This window comes from Bombus affinis, chromosome 3 (assembly GCF_024516045.1).
Source record: "Bombus affinis isolate iyBomAffi1 chromosome 3, iyBomAffi1.2, whole genome shotgun sequence".
NCBI lineage: Eukaryota > Metazoa > Arthropoda > Insecta > Hymenoptera > Apidae > Bombus > Bombus affinis.
In genome coordinates this window covers 7,748,953-7,765,715 of record NC_066346.1, presented here as the reverse complement: position 1 = coordinate 7,765,715, position 16,763 = coordinate 7,748,953, and the positions used below count along the sequence as shown (strand labels likewise).

The following is a 16,763-nucleotide window of genomic DNA, read 5'->3' as shown; positions in this document are numbered from 1 at the left end:
AAAAATGATAAATTTAGGTTTAGTTCAGTTTGTGATATCTTTAACTTTTGTTATTATCGAAAACGAGACAAATAAAGCATGACAATTAAATGCACTATTTTCCAGATAAATATAATAACATAAAAGCATAATAAGCAAAATAAAAAAGTTTAAGATAGATTAGATTATTTCTTCTCCTGAAATTTTAAATCTATGAAAAACGAGGGAATTTCAAGTATTTTCCGACCACTTTTCAACCTGTACATTTCCATTAATCGTAAAATGTAATTTATGTTTATAAAATATCTTATTCCTTTGCTATAGTTACGTTGCCACGATAGACGAAAATCCTGAGCCGGGGACTGTGATAAATTTTGGTGAACAATATTCAGCCAGAGTGAAAGACGAAGATATTGGAAAAGCTGGGGTGTTTGCGTTAAAGTTGGAAAATAACAATAATACGTTTGAAATAAATCCGACGGTTGCAGAACGCAACGCAGACTTTATTATAACCGTTCGAGATAACACATTCATCGATTATGAATTATACAAAGTTTTATCGTTCAAGGCGAGTATAGTATATATAGATTGGTCGTTACATTATATCTGTATCACAAAGTTTATGGCTATCTAAGAAAATATAATAAATTATAATAAGTTTAATTGTTCTTCGATCGATTCTTCATTGTTTACTGTCATTAATACAGTTTCATTGAATTCAGATTGTAGCTCAGGAAGTTGGTCCAGCCACGAATCTATCAGCGTCAGTGCCAGCTACGATATTTTTAAGAGATATAAACGATAATCCGCCAATATTTGACGAACAATCATACGAGGTAACGTTATCTGAAAACGTAACTGCCGGTTCACGAGTGATTCAGGTAAACACTTAACTATCTCTCGAAGAAATTTCATGATTTTCATAATTAGATTATTCATATACCACTTACAACCGTAGAATATTAATAGCTTTTAAATGTACCACGATATTTAAGAGAAACCTATACAAACTGTTAAATAATAAAATCTATTATTTTCATTTGATTTAGATTGAAAGAAATTTATTGACCCTTTCTTTGTAAACCATTGTATCTATATTTCTTCTTTACACGACGTGATATAATTTTCACGTTTTTCATATATACAACTATACAAAAATATGTACATTGTTCTGACATAAGTTACAAGGTTGAGAAAGAAATGATTAAATAATATCGGATGTCAAATAAACATTATAATAACTTCTCTCGATAGGTGCACGCAACTGACAAAGATACAGGTGTTTATGGCAGTATCCGATATACCGGTATAACAGGAGAAGGCAGTCAAGCTTTCACTATGGATTCAGACACTGGATTAATAACTGTCGCTATGGGCTCTTCCTTAGATCGTGAAGTTGCAGCAAGACTTGTATTAACCGTTGAAGCTCGGGATGAAAATGGCAATGGCAACAGTGGCATTGTTCCTTTAATAGTTAATCTACTTGACGTGAATGATAATGCACCAATATTTGAAAAGGACGTTTACGAGTTTATGTTGAACTCTGATCTAACTAATTTTACATCACCAGCTTTGATAAAGGTATATTAAACAATCTTAACAATTATCTTCTGTGATTATTACGCCCCCTCCATCTTATGATCTTTTTATATAAACCATTGTACTAGAAAATAATTCAAAGTTACAATATACGTAGTCATATTATAAGTAGACTGAGGATGTTTATGAATTTATGAGAAATCTAAGTAGATATATATCTAAATGTAACATGGTATTATTATATATAATTTAAAAATAATTGGAAAATTTATCCATTTACTATCAGTTACTATATAGTTGCGTTGATAAAGATAGGAATTTTCATAAACATCTGCAGTGTAATTAAATGATATGAACAAAGATCTTGCAAGGAAAAAGAGAATGTAACTATCGACAGGCGATTGACGCTGACGCAGAGCCACCCAACAATGTAGTTAGATACGAATTAGTTTACGGAAACTACGGGAAGAAGTTCGATTTAAACGAAACGAGCGGTGAATTAATACTTCTGTTGCCGATTACGAAATTCAGACAAAAGAAACAGAGCGCATACGAGAAATTTTCGAAGAAAGCTAAAACGAAATTTGTCAATAGTCAAGAAGAGACACGAAACGATTTCTTAATGGTGACTAGAAATGTTGAGGAGAATGAATCTACGAGGATTAACTTGGGAAATTTAACGAAGGAAATGTCGATGGAAGTTATAAAGAAACGACGAAAACGAGCTGACGACGATGCACTGTACACTCTCACTGCCAGAGCATACGATCTAGGTAAATCGATAGAAAATTATTTGTCCAATAATTTTCCTGCTTACGGTATAAGTACAAAATAATGTAATTTGTTATTAGACACAAATAATATAAATCTTTGCAGGTGTACCGCATCTTTCGAGTACAACAAAAATTCGGATCCTCAGCGGAATCGCAATGGAAGCACGCATAATGATGTTCGTGGTGCCAGGAGAACAGCCGAACTCAACGAAAACTGCTGAAACTTTAGCTGCTATTACAGGTGGTCGAGTGACTGTGTTAGAGACGCGACCTTATATTCAACGGAATGATACTGGAAGTACAGGGATTCTTCCTGGAGGAGGAAAAAAGTTAGTGACCTACTGATATTCGGTATATGATCATTATGATTTAATCACTCGATGAAAAACATTTTTCAATTATGAACCAGTCGATGGTCATTAGATTCTGATATATACCATTAGAGGGATTATTCATTGTAAGATCTTGTAATAAAATCTTATATTTATTTTTTATTTATATACTCATTATAAAGTCTTATGATAAATAATATTGTCAAGGAAGAAGGAAAGGCAAATTTTCTTTAATATTCAGTCTTTATGGACTTTTTATTTTACATATGAAATCAACAGTGAAGGAACTTAAACTATACTTTTTCAGGAGTATCATCGTGGCTCGCGTCGAGCAAACGGAACCAGGTACGTCTTTGGTAGATGTAGAAAAGATTCGAGAAGCTTTAGCTGCGAATGGAGTCGGAATCATTGCTGGAAATGCGATTATGAACACGAGTATACATATCGACAATACAAACGTTCCTGTTGATGGAACTCCACATCATACAAATGTCAATGATGGTCAAACGACTCTTGTTAACAATACTATTGCTACTGCTCCAAGCGAAGAAGTGGTATGTATACGATTCTCAACTTCCAAATTATATAGTGAAAATTGTAAAATAAACCATTTATCTGCGATAATTACTTTGTCTTGTTGTTCGTAAGATATTTAAATAATTAGCACTTGAATATCTAGTTTATATAAATTATGACTTTCGTAATTTATTACATTAGCTACATTTAAAAAAATGACGAAAATTTGGATAAATGTTTTAGACGGTGTACAAAGCAGAAAATAAATTATTATTCTGGCTTCTGATAATCCTGGTGTTACTTATACTTTTGGCCATTGCCGCGTTAATTATCTGCTGCATATGTCCTGGCTGTCCTTTTTATATGGCACCCAGAAAAAGACGAGTACATTCGTCAGAAACATTGGTCGTACGATCAGATGGAAGACCAAAACGACATCTTCATCGGCAGCCTGCGGTAGCTACCGAAGGTAATCTATTTTTAAATCATTATGTGTATGTTTAAATTTTATATAATTATATATATATAGTACATGTAATATAATACATATAATAATATAATAAATAATACTAATGATAATAATATAATTAATAACCTGATATGTTGCTGATTATAAGTATTAGAACATCTGCTATATCTTATGTCACTCATATTATATGTCGTATAATGTAAAAAAACCTATAATTTATTTTAATCATAGAATTATTTAATTACACAATACAAATACGTTTAAAGCTTAACGTAAAGTTTAAAAACTAAAACGACTTTATAATAACGCGAAAAGTTACTTTAAATAACATGTGGTATTTTTCGTATTAACCAAAATATCGTATCATTATCAAGGTTTTATATTTGTTATCATATTTACGTTATCTTTGTATGTTTTATGTTATTGTCATATTAAACAAATATTATGCTATTATTTATATGGACTTTCGTCGTATCTCAGTATCGTGGAATGGAAGAAAACAGGCGTGGAGTGCTGATCCAACAAGAAGAAATTGGCAATTCAATAGAAGAAACGTAAAGAATTGTTCGCTTCCTGGCGACGTTGCTTACATTTCTGGGCAACCAAACGACGTTCAAATGAACCTTGAAGCTCAAAGATTAAGAGATGGACATTCTTACGATCACTCGAGGAAGGGCAGAATAAATGAACAAGAAAGAATGTACATGGAGGATGTGGAGGATCAAAAGGCAAGAGGTTATCGTACTGCGGAATTGGACTCTTTACAACGACATGAAATGGAAAGAGGTTCCGATCTGCAACATCAAGCTTATAGGCAAAGGTAGGTAAGCTGTCATCTCACGTTCGTTCATACGTCCTGTTTTATTTTTATATGGAACGAAATGGAATAAAATGGAACTCTAAATTTACACGAAATGAAATGAAATAATACAGCGGAGAGACTCGTTTTCTTTCTCAAAGTCACGATGTCGTTGTGTAGTTTCTTGAGGCTTGAAATCATCGCTAAACCAAATTATCTTTCTTGTAAAAAATGTAGGATCAAGATTATATTGATTAAAATTAGATTAAGTTGAATGTTATTCGCCACTTTTCTTTATTATGATTAGCGTCACTATTCTCTGCTGTACTTATATATAATTATAACCATTAATTACAATCTAATTACAAACTATTTACACACAATATAATTACAAATTAATTAATCTTAATTACAAGCTAGAATTTAAAACAGCTCTGTTCACCTCACGTAACATCGTCAGTCGCTTTAATAAAATCATTGGTAACATCATTGATAGGCCGTTGCTTTTATATACGTGTAACTGAATTAAAATTCGATCGAAACTCGATTCCATAGATTCGTGGAAGCCGACATGAACGAAGAACCAACTGTCAGAGAGCAACATTTCTTCCGCGAAGGAAACGCTGAAGTCTTACGGTTAGTGACACGAGGACAAGTGGAAGATACGACAAGCCATCTTCACCAACCTCATCATCACCGCCCAACAGCCTTGATCGTAGATGGCAAGGATATAATTCTGCAAAGATTCATAGAAGACCAGAAGTCGAGGCACGAGTTGTCGATGCAGGACATCGAAGCAGCTCGTAGCATGGAATCGCATCAACGATCGAAAGAAGTATGTCAGCAACAACAGCCAGAGATAATCCTGATACCTGACAGGTTGGATCTCGGTCATAGGCAGCACATCGAAGAAATAGGACCTAACGTGCAGAGGCTAGTGATCGATCACGGTGACTATGGTTCGCAAAAGATAGACAAGGAATCTCTAAGGGAATCTCAAATGAGAGAAACTATGAGGCAAGAGAAGCAAGAGGCTGTTGCAAGTGGTGTTCCAATTGCTGAAAGACCGCCGGTCGTTACCACAGATCACGTTCAAGCAAATAGCGGACAGTATCCGTTTCACGACTTGGAGCTAGCAAGACAAAACGCGCTATTGACTCGATTACTACTCGAAAGAGAAAATCGTCGTGCAGGAGCCGGTGGAGTGGACTCCACGAGTTACTTAGAAACGCAAAGTCTTCCCGGACAAGTAGCGATCGCCACTCAAACCGATAGAACAGCGGCCACTCAAACGGAACGTCAGGTGAAAAGTAGAAGCGACAACGACGAATCCGACGAAGAGTCAAGACACAGGAAAAAATTGAAGTCTAGGAAGAAGTACGGCGATGGAGATTGGAAAAGGTCTAGGACTCTATGGATGAAGTCGCCGATCGAAGAAGAAGTGAGTCCTTGTTTCGATAAACGATTGAGTATTCTGAGGAAAAAAGTGAGGGAGGTGAAAGAAGGCAGGAAGATTTCTCTGGAGCCGGATGTGCTGAGGGAAATCTCGGATTCTTTGGATGGGAACGGAAGTTCGTACAAAGGCGAAGAGGACGAAACGATGCGGAGTTATCAAAAAACCGAACGCACGAGTATCAGTTATAAGATTCTGAACGAGAAGGAGACTGGCTCGCAATCTTCCGAGGAGATACGTAAGGAGAGGCACGAGAAAAGTTGCGAGGACGTGACTGACGATCAAAAGATGAACGTCACTGAGTCCACTTCCTCGCCAGAAATAAAAGTTCAACGTGAAAAGTACGTCCGCGAGAAGGCAGATGGCAGAAGTCCGAAAAAGGAGGGAAAATCGAAGACGCAGAAAAAATCAGATGGCGTGATAAAGCCGAGTTTCAGGATTCTTGAGAAAGAGTTTACAATGCTAACGAAGAAGCTGAGCAAACTGGGTGACAAAAAATTTCACGAGAGCACTGGCAGCGACAGCACGAGCCAGGAGAAGTCAGACTCGTTTGCGAAAGAGCCGAAGAAGGACTTGGATCAGAAAATCGCGAAGAAGATGGATTCCTCGAGTTCTCAGAAACAAGCAGCTGAATGTACCGCGAGCTCGTTAAAGGCCGAACAGAAAGGAAAACAGAAGAAGGAGTCAGCCATAGCTAAAACTAAACAAAAGCTGAAATATCAACAGAGTCAAGTGATCAGTACGGGAAGTTCCGAGTTCGACGATGCTCTTGACAAACCAAAGAAATTTTGCGGAACTCGTCACGAAAGCGTGAAACAGAAGCAACCAATTAGCACTCAAGGTCATGCGAAAGTGAAACGTCAAACGCATATGGAGCGACGAGAACCTAAAAAGCAAATGTCCGAATTCCGAGACGAAGAAGTTGAGAAGCGAAAGGAAGGCCCCTCGAAGGAAACGCCAAAGGCTGAATTAAAGTCTGAGAGGATTGGGAAAATGATGATAAAAGCACCGAAACTGGGTACTATATCTCGTAAACAGAACATCGCTGAAGAAACCAGTACCAGTACGGAAGAAAGAAGAGGAGGAAGAGATGCGTTTACTCCAAGAGATTTCGAAAAGAAAAGCAGTACAGATTTTTCGGAAGGAGATTCAAACGGCGTACAGCAACGCGTGGTAGAAAGGTTTCCAAAGAAGATAATTGAAAAATTTAGCGACGACTTCGTTGAAGAACCGAAGAAAGAAATCGTGGAACAACAAGCAACAATTTCTATGGGAGAAGAGCGGGATACAACGAACGTAGAAAAACACAAGATTGATACAGAGAAAGAATTATGTATTCCTGACACGATACAGGTGTCAAAAAATGGGATGAAGTGGATTCGAGATACATTTGAAGAACCTGCGAAACCTGAAGAACATATAAGTGCAAAGAAATCGATCGATGATTCTACGGCTCATGCTAAGGAAGAATTGATTACAGATTTTACGGCTGTTGATATGATGGCTGCAACTAAGAAAGAAGAGCTCAGTGAAACTACCGTACGAGATCATCAAACTGATAAAACTTCGTCTGAAAAAGAACCTATGGAGAGTATAAAATATGGCGATACAGCTGAAAAAAAAGAAAGTACGCAGACAGATAAATCAACGAGCGAAGCTGAAAAAGGCATAGCTGAACATATAAAGGATAAATTAGAAGATTATAAGAAAGAAGATAAATCATTAGATGAGTCCAAAGGGCAAATTGAAATGAAACCATTGAGCGAGTTAGAAGAGCGGAAACAAGATGATAAAGAAGATGATAAATACGAGTATTTGGAGCAGAAAATGAAAAAGCTGTCAAAAGATGTTGGGGAAGAGAGTGTAGCTTTAAAAGAGCTTAAGAGGGCAGAAGTAGAATATAGAGCTGAAGGAATTTCTACAGGAAAGGAAGAAGCAGAAAAAGAACTAGAAGTCGAAGTTGATGCTCTTAAAGGAGAAGATCGTAGTGATCAAATAGGTACAGTGCAAAAGATCGAAGAACCAGTTGAGAAATATATAAAAACTGAAATGCCAAGTAATGGACAGGACAATGTGAGACAAGATGTGGCAGATGAATCAAAAATACGTGGGAAAGAAGACAAAACAGATAAAACTAATGGAGAAGAGGAAAAATCAGTAAAACATGTAGATGGTTCAAAATTAGATCACGCTACTATCGAGGAGAAGGAAGGTTCGATACAAGCAACATCTAGTGACCAGGAGAAAAAAAAGATCGCCTCAGACACAACCGAAATTCCCCGTGAAAAAGAAACTACGTCAATGATCGAAACTTACGATCGAAAGGCTGAAGAAAATGTTTTTTTAGATGAACAGAAAAAGTACGACGAAAACGTTACAAGAATTAAACCTGTTGATCAAATTATAGAAAGTACTTTAGTAGATGAAGATAAAGAAGGCATTAGTGATAAAAACGAAGTCATGGTGAAAGCTACAACTGAGGATGGCATAGCTGTTGAAAAGGCAAGTGAGGATTATAAAATTACTGACAAAGTAACTGAAGATCAAAAATTTGATAAGAAAATAATGGATGATCGTAAAATTTTTCCAGAAGCAACTACGGATCAAGAAGTTGATAGAGAAATAGATAAGGATCAGAAAATTGATGAACAAGCGAGGGAAATTGATCAAATTACTCGAGAAGAAACTTCTGGGGACCCTAAAATTATCGAAGAAGCAACGAAAGATAAAAAAATGGATAAAGAAGTAACTGAGGGTCAGGAAGTTGATAAAGAAACCACTAAGTTTACAAAAATGGATACAGAAACGAAAGAGGATGATAAAATTCTTGATAAGACACCAGCGGACCATAAAATTATTGGAGTTACTGGAGACAAAGAGACTTCTAAAGAAACAACTGACCTTGAAATTGCTGAAACAGTAATTTCAGATAATAAAATTGTTATAGAAACAACTGAAGATCGGAAAATTGATGAAAAAGCAGCAGAGGGGTATACAATTTCCAAAGAACCTACTATGGACAAAGAAATGACGAAATCGACAACTACGGATTATAAAATTGGTAAAGAAACAAGGGATGATGACAATATTGGTGGAGAACCAACTGCAGATCAGAAAATTGGTAAAGAAACAAAGGACGATGATGACAATATTGGTGGAGAACCAACTGCAGATCAGAAAATTGGTAAAGAAACAAAGGACGATGATGACAATATTGGTGGAGAACCAACTGCAGATCAGAAAATTGGTAAAGAAACAAAGAACGATGATGACAATATTGGTGGAGAACCAACTGCAGATCAGAAAATTGGTAAAGAAACGAAGGACGATGATAACATTGCTAGAGAACCAACTGCAGATCAGAAAATTGGTAAAGAAACAAAGGACGATGATGACAATATTGGTGGAGAACCAACTGCAGATCAGAAAATTGGTAAAGAAACAAAGGACGATGATGACATTGCTGGAGAACCAATTGCAGATCAGAAAATTATAGAAACTGTTAAGAAACAAGACACTGTTAAAGAAGAAACTAAACATTATGAAACTGTTGAAAAAGCAACCGAAGGCTTCAAAATTACTGAACCAGAAGCTACATATCATAAAATGGTTGAAAAGACAACTGAGGATCACACAAGTGTTGGCGATCTCGGAATTTTAACAGAAGCTATCGTTGATTTCATTGGTAAAGAGAAAACGTCCGATGAGGAGAAAAAAATTTCAATGGAAATCGATAAGGACAAAGTTAGTGAGAAAGAAGCTATTTTTTTAGACAAAGGAAAGGTGCCTGGTGAGCAAGCAGGAACTACAGATCTTAAATCGGATGATCAGCAAATAGACAAAGAAGTTATTCTAAATGGAAAAGAAGAAATCGTAGATATTACGTCTGATAATGAAAATGAAAAGAGAAAAAGTAGTTCTCCCAAAGAAAAGGAAACTTGTGCAAAAAAAGATGTTACGAAAGAACCAGTTACTAGCGACGATCACAAAATTAGTGAGAGAGATGTTTCTATTGATACGAAGGAGGAAACACGTGTTGAAGAAGAAAAGGAAATTGTAAAAAGCGAAGAAACCAAAGAACAAGCAAGTATTATCGACGATAAAGAAAAGGAAAAATATTACGATAAAGAAGAAAAAATAACTATAGAGACTGTAAAAATTGACGACCATCCGGTCGAAGAAAAAGAAATTGGTAAAGGAATGCAAAAAATAGATGATTCCAAAGCTATTGAGAAAGAGAGCACAGAAACAGAAGAAACTGATGATAGTCAAATTCCTGTCGAGGGAATTGTCCCAGAAACTTCAGAAGTTAAACAGCAAATTACAATTGAAAAAAAGGATGATACATCAACGATTCAAGATTATCAAATCGATAAAGAAGTCATTCCCATGAAAATACCTGATGACACCACTGAAGAAAAAGATGATTCGTTAGAAAGAACAATCACTAAGAAAGAAGGTAGTGAAACAACAAAGGATTCAACGGAAATGCCTACTTCGATCGATGGTAATATGAAAAAAGAAAGTCCAATGGAGACATCAGCTATTGATGATCCCACTGATAAAACAGATGGTGTCTTCGACACATTAACGAATGGCAAACGATCGATAATTCCGAGTACCGAAAAAGAAATTGCAACTATCGAACAATCATCTACAAACGATAGAATTATCGAGAAAGAAGTTGCTTTATTATCTTTTGATAACAGAGAAGAGAAAGAAAAGAATGAAGCCCAAATTTCGAGTATTAGTAAATCTCCGACTCCTCGAATAGATGGCGAGTCTGAGGCACTTGTTGAACCACCAGTAGATGACAAACAAACGAAAGAAGACGTGGGGAAAGATAAAATTATTGATCTCTCGGATGATGACAAAATAATATCAACGTCAAAGGATGCGGCAAAAAAGGTTGAGCAAATTAATGTTCTTGAAGAAGCAAGGGAAGAAGAATCCGACGAAAAGATAAAAATCGATGACTCCTCGAGAGACGAAGCGACAAAATTAGTGGCAGAAGAATCTGTCGAGAAATCAGAAATTAGTAAACCTTTAAAGGACGAGCCAGCAACACCGGCGAAAGAAAAACAAGACACCGCCAAGGAGTTATTCGAAAAAACGCACGAAGTGAGCAAGGAACCTGAGAAACTTTCGGATAATGAAACAGCAGATAGCAAACTAGCACGAACTACTGAGAAGGTGGAGCAATTGCACGAACCGTCAGGTAAAGTGAGCAGTAGTTTTCAGGAAATCGAATTGGTTGAAACTTCCCCGCAGATGTACGAGACGACAGAGAAAGAAAAGTTTGCGTTTGATTCCACTATACGGAAAGCTTCAACAGATTCCGGGAAAATATCCGAATCCGAAGAGCAGTTGAAGTCAGAGAGCGAGCAAACTGAATTACAGGAAGTAGAACAATTTGTTGAGGAACAAACTTTTACCGCGGAGGAAGCCGACATTCAGAGGGAGGCATTTCCGGAGGAACAGTCAAATATGAGATTTAATGTACCTACGATTGTCCCCAGTGGCGAATCAGATAAGCAAGATCTAACGAAGCCGAAAATGGATAAAACTTTGCCTCTAGAGGAAGATATAGGGCAAGAAGAGAGGCAGGAAGTACCTGTTGAGGGAAAATTTATAGACGTAAGCCTTCCACTTTTTACAAGCATAATAGATACGGTGGTTGATTCTGAAGATAGTGATTCATCGAGTGATATTTCCAGGAAGACAACGTTAACTACCAGACCGTATCAGACACCACGACATCGCGCTCCACAACTTTCTGAGAAAGAAATTAGTCAAACGGAGGAGGCAACTGAGCTACAGAACATGGAAGATGAGGAACGAGTGACGATATCGATCGAAGAGATAGAAGATGAGGACGTAGAATCTTCGAAGGAAGACAAAATGTTCGTGGAGTTTGAAGATACAAGCGAAACAGAAGAAGATAAAGAAACTGTATTAAGGGAAAGGACTATGGATATACAAACGCATTTTAGTCCGAAGAAAATAATCACAGCGACTGACACAGAAGATATGAAGAAAGACGAGCAAACAGAATCTGGATGCAGTTTAGAACTGGATAAAGAATCCTCGATTAGTAGAAAACTAGAATCTGGAACGAAGGAGTGCGATACAAAAGCTGAAAAACAAGATAAAGCTCGTGGCAAAGAATATTCGACTAGTACGATATATGTAAAGGATACGAAAATAGATTCTGACTACGATAAAAAGCCTGATAGACAAGATGAGGTTCACGAGAAAGAATCGTCGACTAGTACACAACGTGTAAAAGATACAGAACTAGAACACGAAATGAAAGAGGGCGATGAAAAGGTTGATAAGCCAGATGAACCGTCATTAATTTCTAAACTTGCAAAAACCGAGACCTTTAAAGTTACCGATAGAAGAATGAAAGAGCTGGAAAAGAAAAGAGTAATTCAACGAGGGAAGAAAAAAAGTTCTTCCGAGGAATCTTCCGAGGAGAAAGCGACTCATTTTCACGATGTAACGAGTCACAGTGGGTATCGGACACGTAGAAAGCTCCCGGAAGAACAATTGAAGCAAAAAGATAGCGATCAAACGAAACAATCAAGGAAACGAGATGAGGAGTCACGGCGAAAGCAATCTCTGTCGAAATTGAAAGCCGAAAAGGACAAAAAATCATCCAGTAGCAGCGAGAAATATCCAACTCCACCGAAAACTGGAGAAATCGATACGAGTAAGACACGACCGAAATACATGGCCTGGTACAAAAAGAATCGAGAAGAAATGGAAAAGAAACGAGCCGAATTAATGGCTACGGACGACGAGGAGCAACTTCCTCGATGGTTACGAAGGAGTATGAAAAATCAAAAAGCTGAGAAGGAAGGTAAAAAGTTATCGAGCCATAAAACTGCTGACACGACTCCACGGACGAGACGCAAAGTGAAACCTTTGGTAAACGTCGAGTCTGAACAATTGAAAGCCATCGTTCGTCAAGGAAGAAAATTAAGGAGAGCCGAAGGAGGAAAAAACGAAGATCCACCGGTTCAAATATTCGCAGCAACGCCACCCTCGGTATCGCAAGATCCTAAATATCATTTGCTACAACATTCTGAATACAAATACGAAAAGATATCTGCGCCATTTTACCTTCATCCTCCACCTGCTCCTCATCCCTCGCCGCAACTGTCACCACAACATTTTGATATTCCACCTACGATGGAACAAGCGTGTACCGGTGAAGATTTCGATCCTGGAATAGCAATATCGTTGCAGGGTGGCAACAGGTTGCGACACCAACAATTATTAGAAAAGAAAAGTGTATTTGATATCGCTTACAGCGAAGCTGCCCCTTCTCAACTTCGTTCTGACAGTACTACACCTCCGTCTTAAATTAGTAATAATTTGAGAATCTTTTGTCTTTATAGAAAACTATCCTTCTCCGTCGTTTAACGATTTTGAAAATATTTATTCAGGACGGATACATTGTTAAACATTTTTTGAATATTTTACGCGACAATTAACTTTATACAATTAATCAGTTGTTACAGTTTAACAAGTGTACAGGACGAGGCGAGGACAGATTTAAATCTATTATTATCGAGCTCTTAAATGTTATGAATTGTAAAAGAAAAAGGAAAAAGACACAAATTAAACTAAAAATGACTAAATTACGCACAAAAAATGCAGGGTTAATTATAACATAAAGTAGATTTCAAAAATTGTCACGTTTTAGAATTTACACTTTGATAAAGAATAATATGAAACCAATATGAGATTTGAAAATGCATTTAATCATAAAATTTGAAAAAAACGTTCAATTTCGATCAAGAGTGATAAGTATCTATACATAGTATTTACCATAAAAATAACATTGAAAGGAATCTGATAGAGTTTAATGCATTTTACATATGTATATGTACAAATTTTATCAATATTCATTATGAAATAAAAATATTTAATAATATAAGTAATTTTATCTGAAAGAAATCTATAAAATCTAATATAAAGAAGCAAACAGAACTATTCACTAAAAATTTTAAAATATATTGTATAGTGCTCACAACGTTTATAGAATATAATACGTCTCTAAATTATAATAATATAGTTTATTTTACTTTTAAATTTCAAATTGTGACACTTTTCAAATTAATAATTTTAATTCATAAATACCTTAACATCATTTTATAGAAGGTGGTAAAATGGTAAAATTGTCTCACTAATGCCTATCAAAGCATAAGATGGAATTTTAAAAAAAGGTATGTCTATACTTTTCAGAATGTTTAAAAATTGATTAATAGTAGCATTTACATAATTTTGTCTTATAGTAAATTTTTACGTCTGTTTTAAGTATGTCGCTAGTCCCAGTTTTGTGAGATACCCTGTATTATTACGTTCAATATGTCGGAAACCATTATACATATTCTTATTCTTTTATTGTTTAATGAATATTAATAGTATTCTATAAAATCGATAGTACGTGCTTTTATCTGGTACAGGCTAAGTTGCTTTATCCGAAAGCTGAGTTTTTATAACTCATAAAGGTAATTTATGAACCTGGGCAATTGTTACAACCAACCTCATTAATTCTAATTGATTGCGCGACGAGCTGGTTGATTATACTGAATGGATTACGTAGTGACTAATTATGGTCATAAAACCACTTACAGTACTCGTACGATTTATTGTTCATTCTCTTTTATTTATTGAATTAATTTTAAAGAAAGCTGTACAAATTCTTCAAATTCACTAAAAACTGTACAAAACAACACTACATTACTCGCATTACTCTATCAGATTCCTGTTTTCTCAAAGAAATTACTTGTTTATAACTGGTTTTTTCAAAAATGAGTACCACTTTAAAGAACAATTTTGTTAACGTTATCGTCGTCCGAAGAAAAAAGATATATTGTTTCGATGACCAATTTTAGATTATAACTATTATTCCAATATTACGATGTTTATAATTACCTTGTAAATACATATATATATATATATATAGTCCTATGTGTTATTTCATTCGTATGTTCAATTTAACATACGATATCCTTAGGAAAAATTCAACTTTATGAAAAATTACTTATTCTGTAGATTGGGAAAAAGGTAAGTTCGAACTTACAGATAGATAACTTATTTTCCTGCCTTTTGACCTTCAAGATTATTTTCATTATCATCGTTGATATGCATAATGTGTTCCATCTAATATATAATATTAAATTCAACGTTCTTATGCTATTTCTTTATCGTAATGTTTCTCGTCACATTCTTACGTTATTACAATTATAAAAAAAGATCTTACGCCTGGTTGTCAATTTATGTAACATTCCATAAGTAAGATATCAGTGATAATTATATTTGTGACAACAGCCGTGCAGAAACGAACTTCTACCGTTCCTGTTATTCTGTTACAAAAATATCCTTGGTTCCGACTTTACCAGCTCTGATATGTTTTGCCGACCAGTCCTTATCTGCATTCGATGCACTTGATATCTCTCGCCTGTGCTGATACGAGGAGCTTATTATTATTCGCCAGATAAAGAGTCTATCATTATCGGTGAAATACAAACATGTCGACGTAAGAATATTTTTATCTTCCATACAATTAATTATAATCGAACTTATATTCGAATTTCTGCATATGTAACGTACACTTCATATACATAATATGTATAATAAAATTATAATTGTACTGTAATTATAATGGTACACATATATTATAACTGGCTACCTGCGAACGTTTCGTGTTTTCTGTTAAATTAAATAAAATAACTTAAATAACGTATTTTTCAAAATAAGGTTGGTAATATACTTTTTATAGATCAACGAGCGTTTCAGCAGCTGCTGAAGAAAGATCTACGTGATTGACCGTGATGGTGTAGCCTGTGAGTGACGATATCGCTAACATACGAGACAAAGCACTTCTCCGAACTGACGTAGTAGCGAAGGCTGACGTATTATAACTTTTGTGACGTGTTCTTAGTAAGAACGTGATGTCATAGATGCAACTAACCTACCGTAATCAAGAATATAATGGTGCATCAAACATAACCGGAGACTGGTAAATTTTAGGATTGGGAAAGTAGAAACAACGCGTTGGTCGATCAAGCTGCAATCGCCGCTGCACAAAAGACATAAGACAAATTTTATCGAACAATTATTCTATTAATTAAACAAACTTTGATTGGTGAGATCGTTGAAAAGTTTCATTTTAAATTATTAAATATGTTATTATTTATATTTATTTATTTATTTATTTAATGCGTGTAATATCCCTAATGAATATTTTACCACTTATATAATAAGAACACGAGTGTAGATATTGTAATGAAAGATTTATACATAATAATATATTTGAGATTGCTGTAATTACACGTTTGAAGATATTTTAACTTTTATTTACAAATTAACAAAATAGTTTGTTTTTGAACATAATTTAAATAATCGTTTCATTAAGTACATCAAAATATGAATTTTCATCGGAACGCTAATTTGGGCAATTAAAAACTAATTGTTAGAGAATATATTTAATTAAGTGATAATTATGTATTAATAATATCGAAGAAACAATGGAAGTTCAGTTATTTACCCCGAGTTATTGTTTATTTATTTATTTATTTTATATACGCGAATATAACAAATCTATAGCATTTATAAATATGTTATAAGAAGTCGAATTAAATGTTAAGCAAACTACACGACTTCATACTATTAATTATGTAAATTTTATATGTTCATACTAGATTTTCTCGATACTCTCCTATTATCCAGTAACCTTAGCGGCCAGCAGCTTGTGTTAAAACCGTTTCAGCGAATACGAAGGTAAACATAGATAACAATAAATTGTAAGAAATTTTATTATAAAAAGTAGATTAAACGGATCTATAAGCCATACACGATCAGCAGCAAATAGGAAGTTAATGAGTTT

At 35.2% G+C, this 16,763-nt stretch overlaps 1 protein-coding gene across 1 annotated transcript in view; it reads left to right on the top strand.

Annotated features, from left to right (window-relative positions):
- The window catches only part of LOC126914168 (titin homolog), a 28,793-nt gene extending 12,743 nt beyond the window's left edge, over positions 1-16,050 (top strand). Inside the window, exons 9-17 of the mRNA XM_050717766.1 lie at positions 304-547; positions 702-860; positions 1,234-1,560; positions 1,916-2,291; positions 2,395-2,620; positions 2,931-3,177; positions 3,383-3,608; positions 4,089-4,428; positions 4,963-16,050. Of these exons, the coding sequence (XP_050573723.1) occupies positions 304-547; positions 702-860; positions 1,234-1,560; positions 1,916-2,291; positions 2,395-2,620; positions 2,931-3,177; positions 3,383-3,608; positions 4,089-4,428; positions 4,963-13,231 (10,414 nt within the window). The 3' untranslated portion in view covers positions 13,232-16,050. The remainder of the gene's footprint in view (positions 1-303; positions 548-701; positions 861-1,233; positions 1,561-1,915; positions 2,292-2,394; positions 2,621-2,930; positions 3,178-3,382; positions 3,609-4,088; positions 4,429-4,962) is intronic.
- Positions 16,051-16,763: the final 713 nt, after the last annotated feature.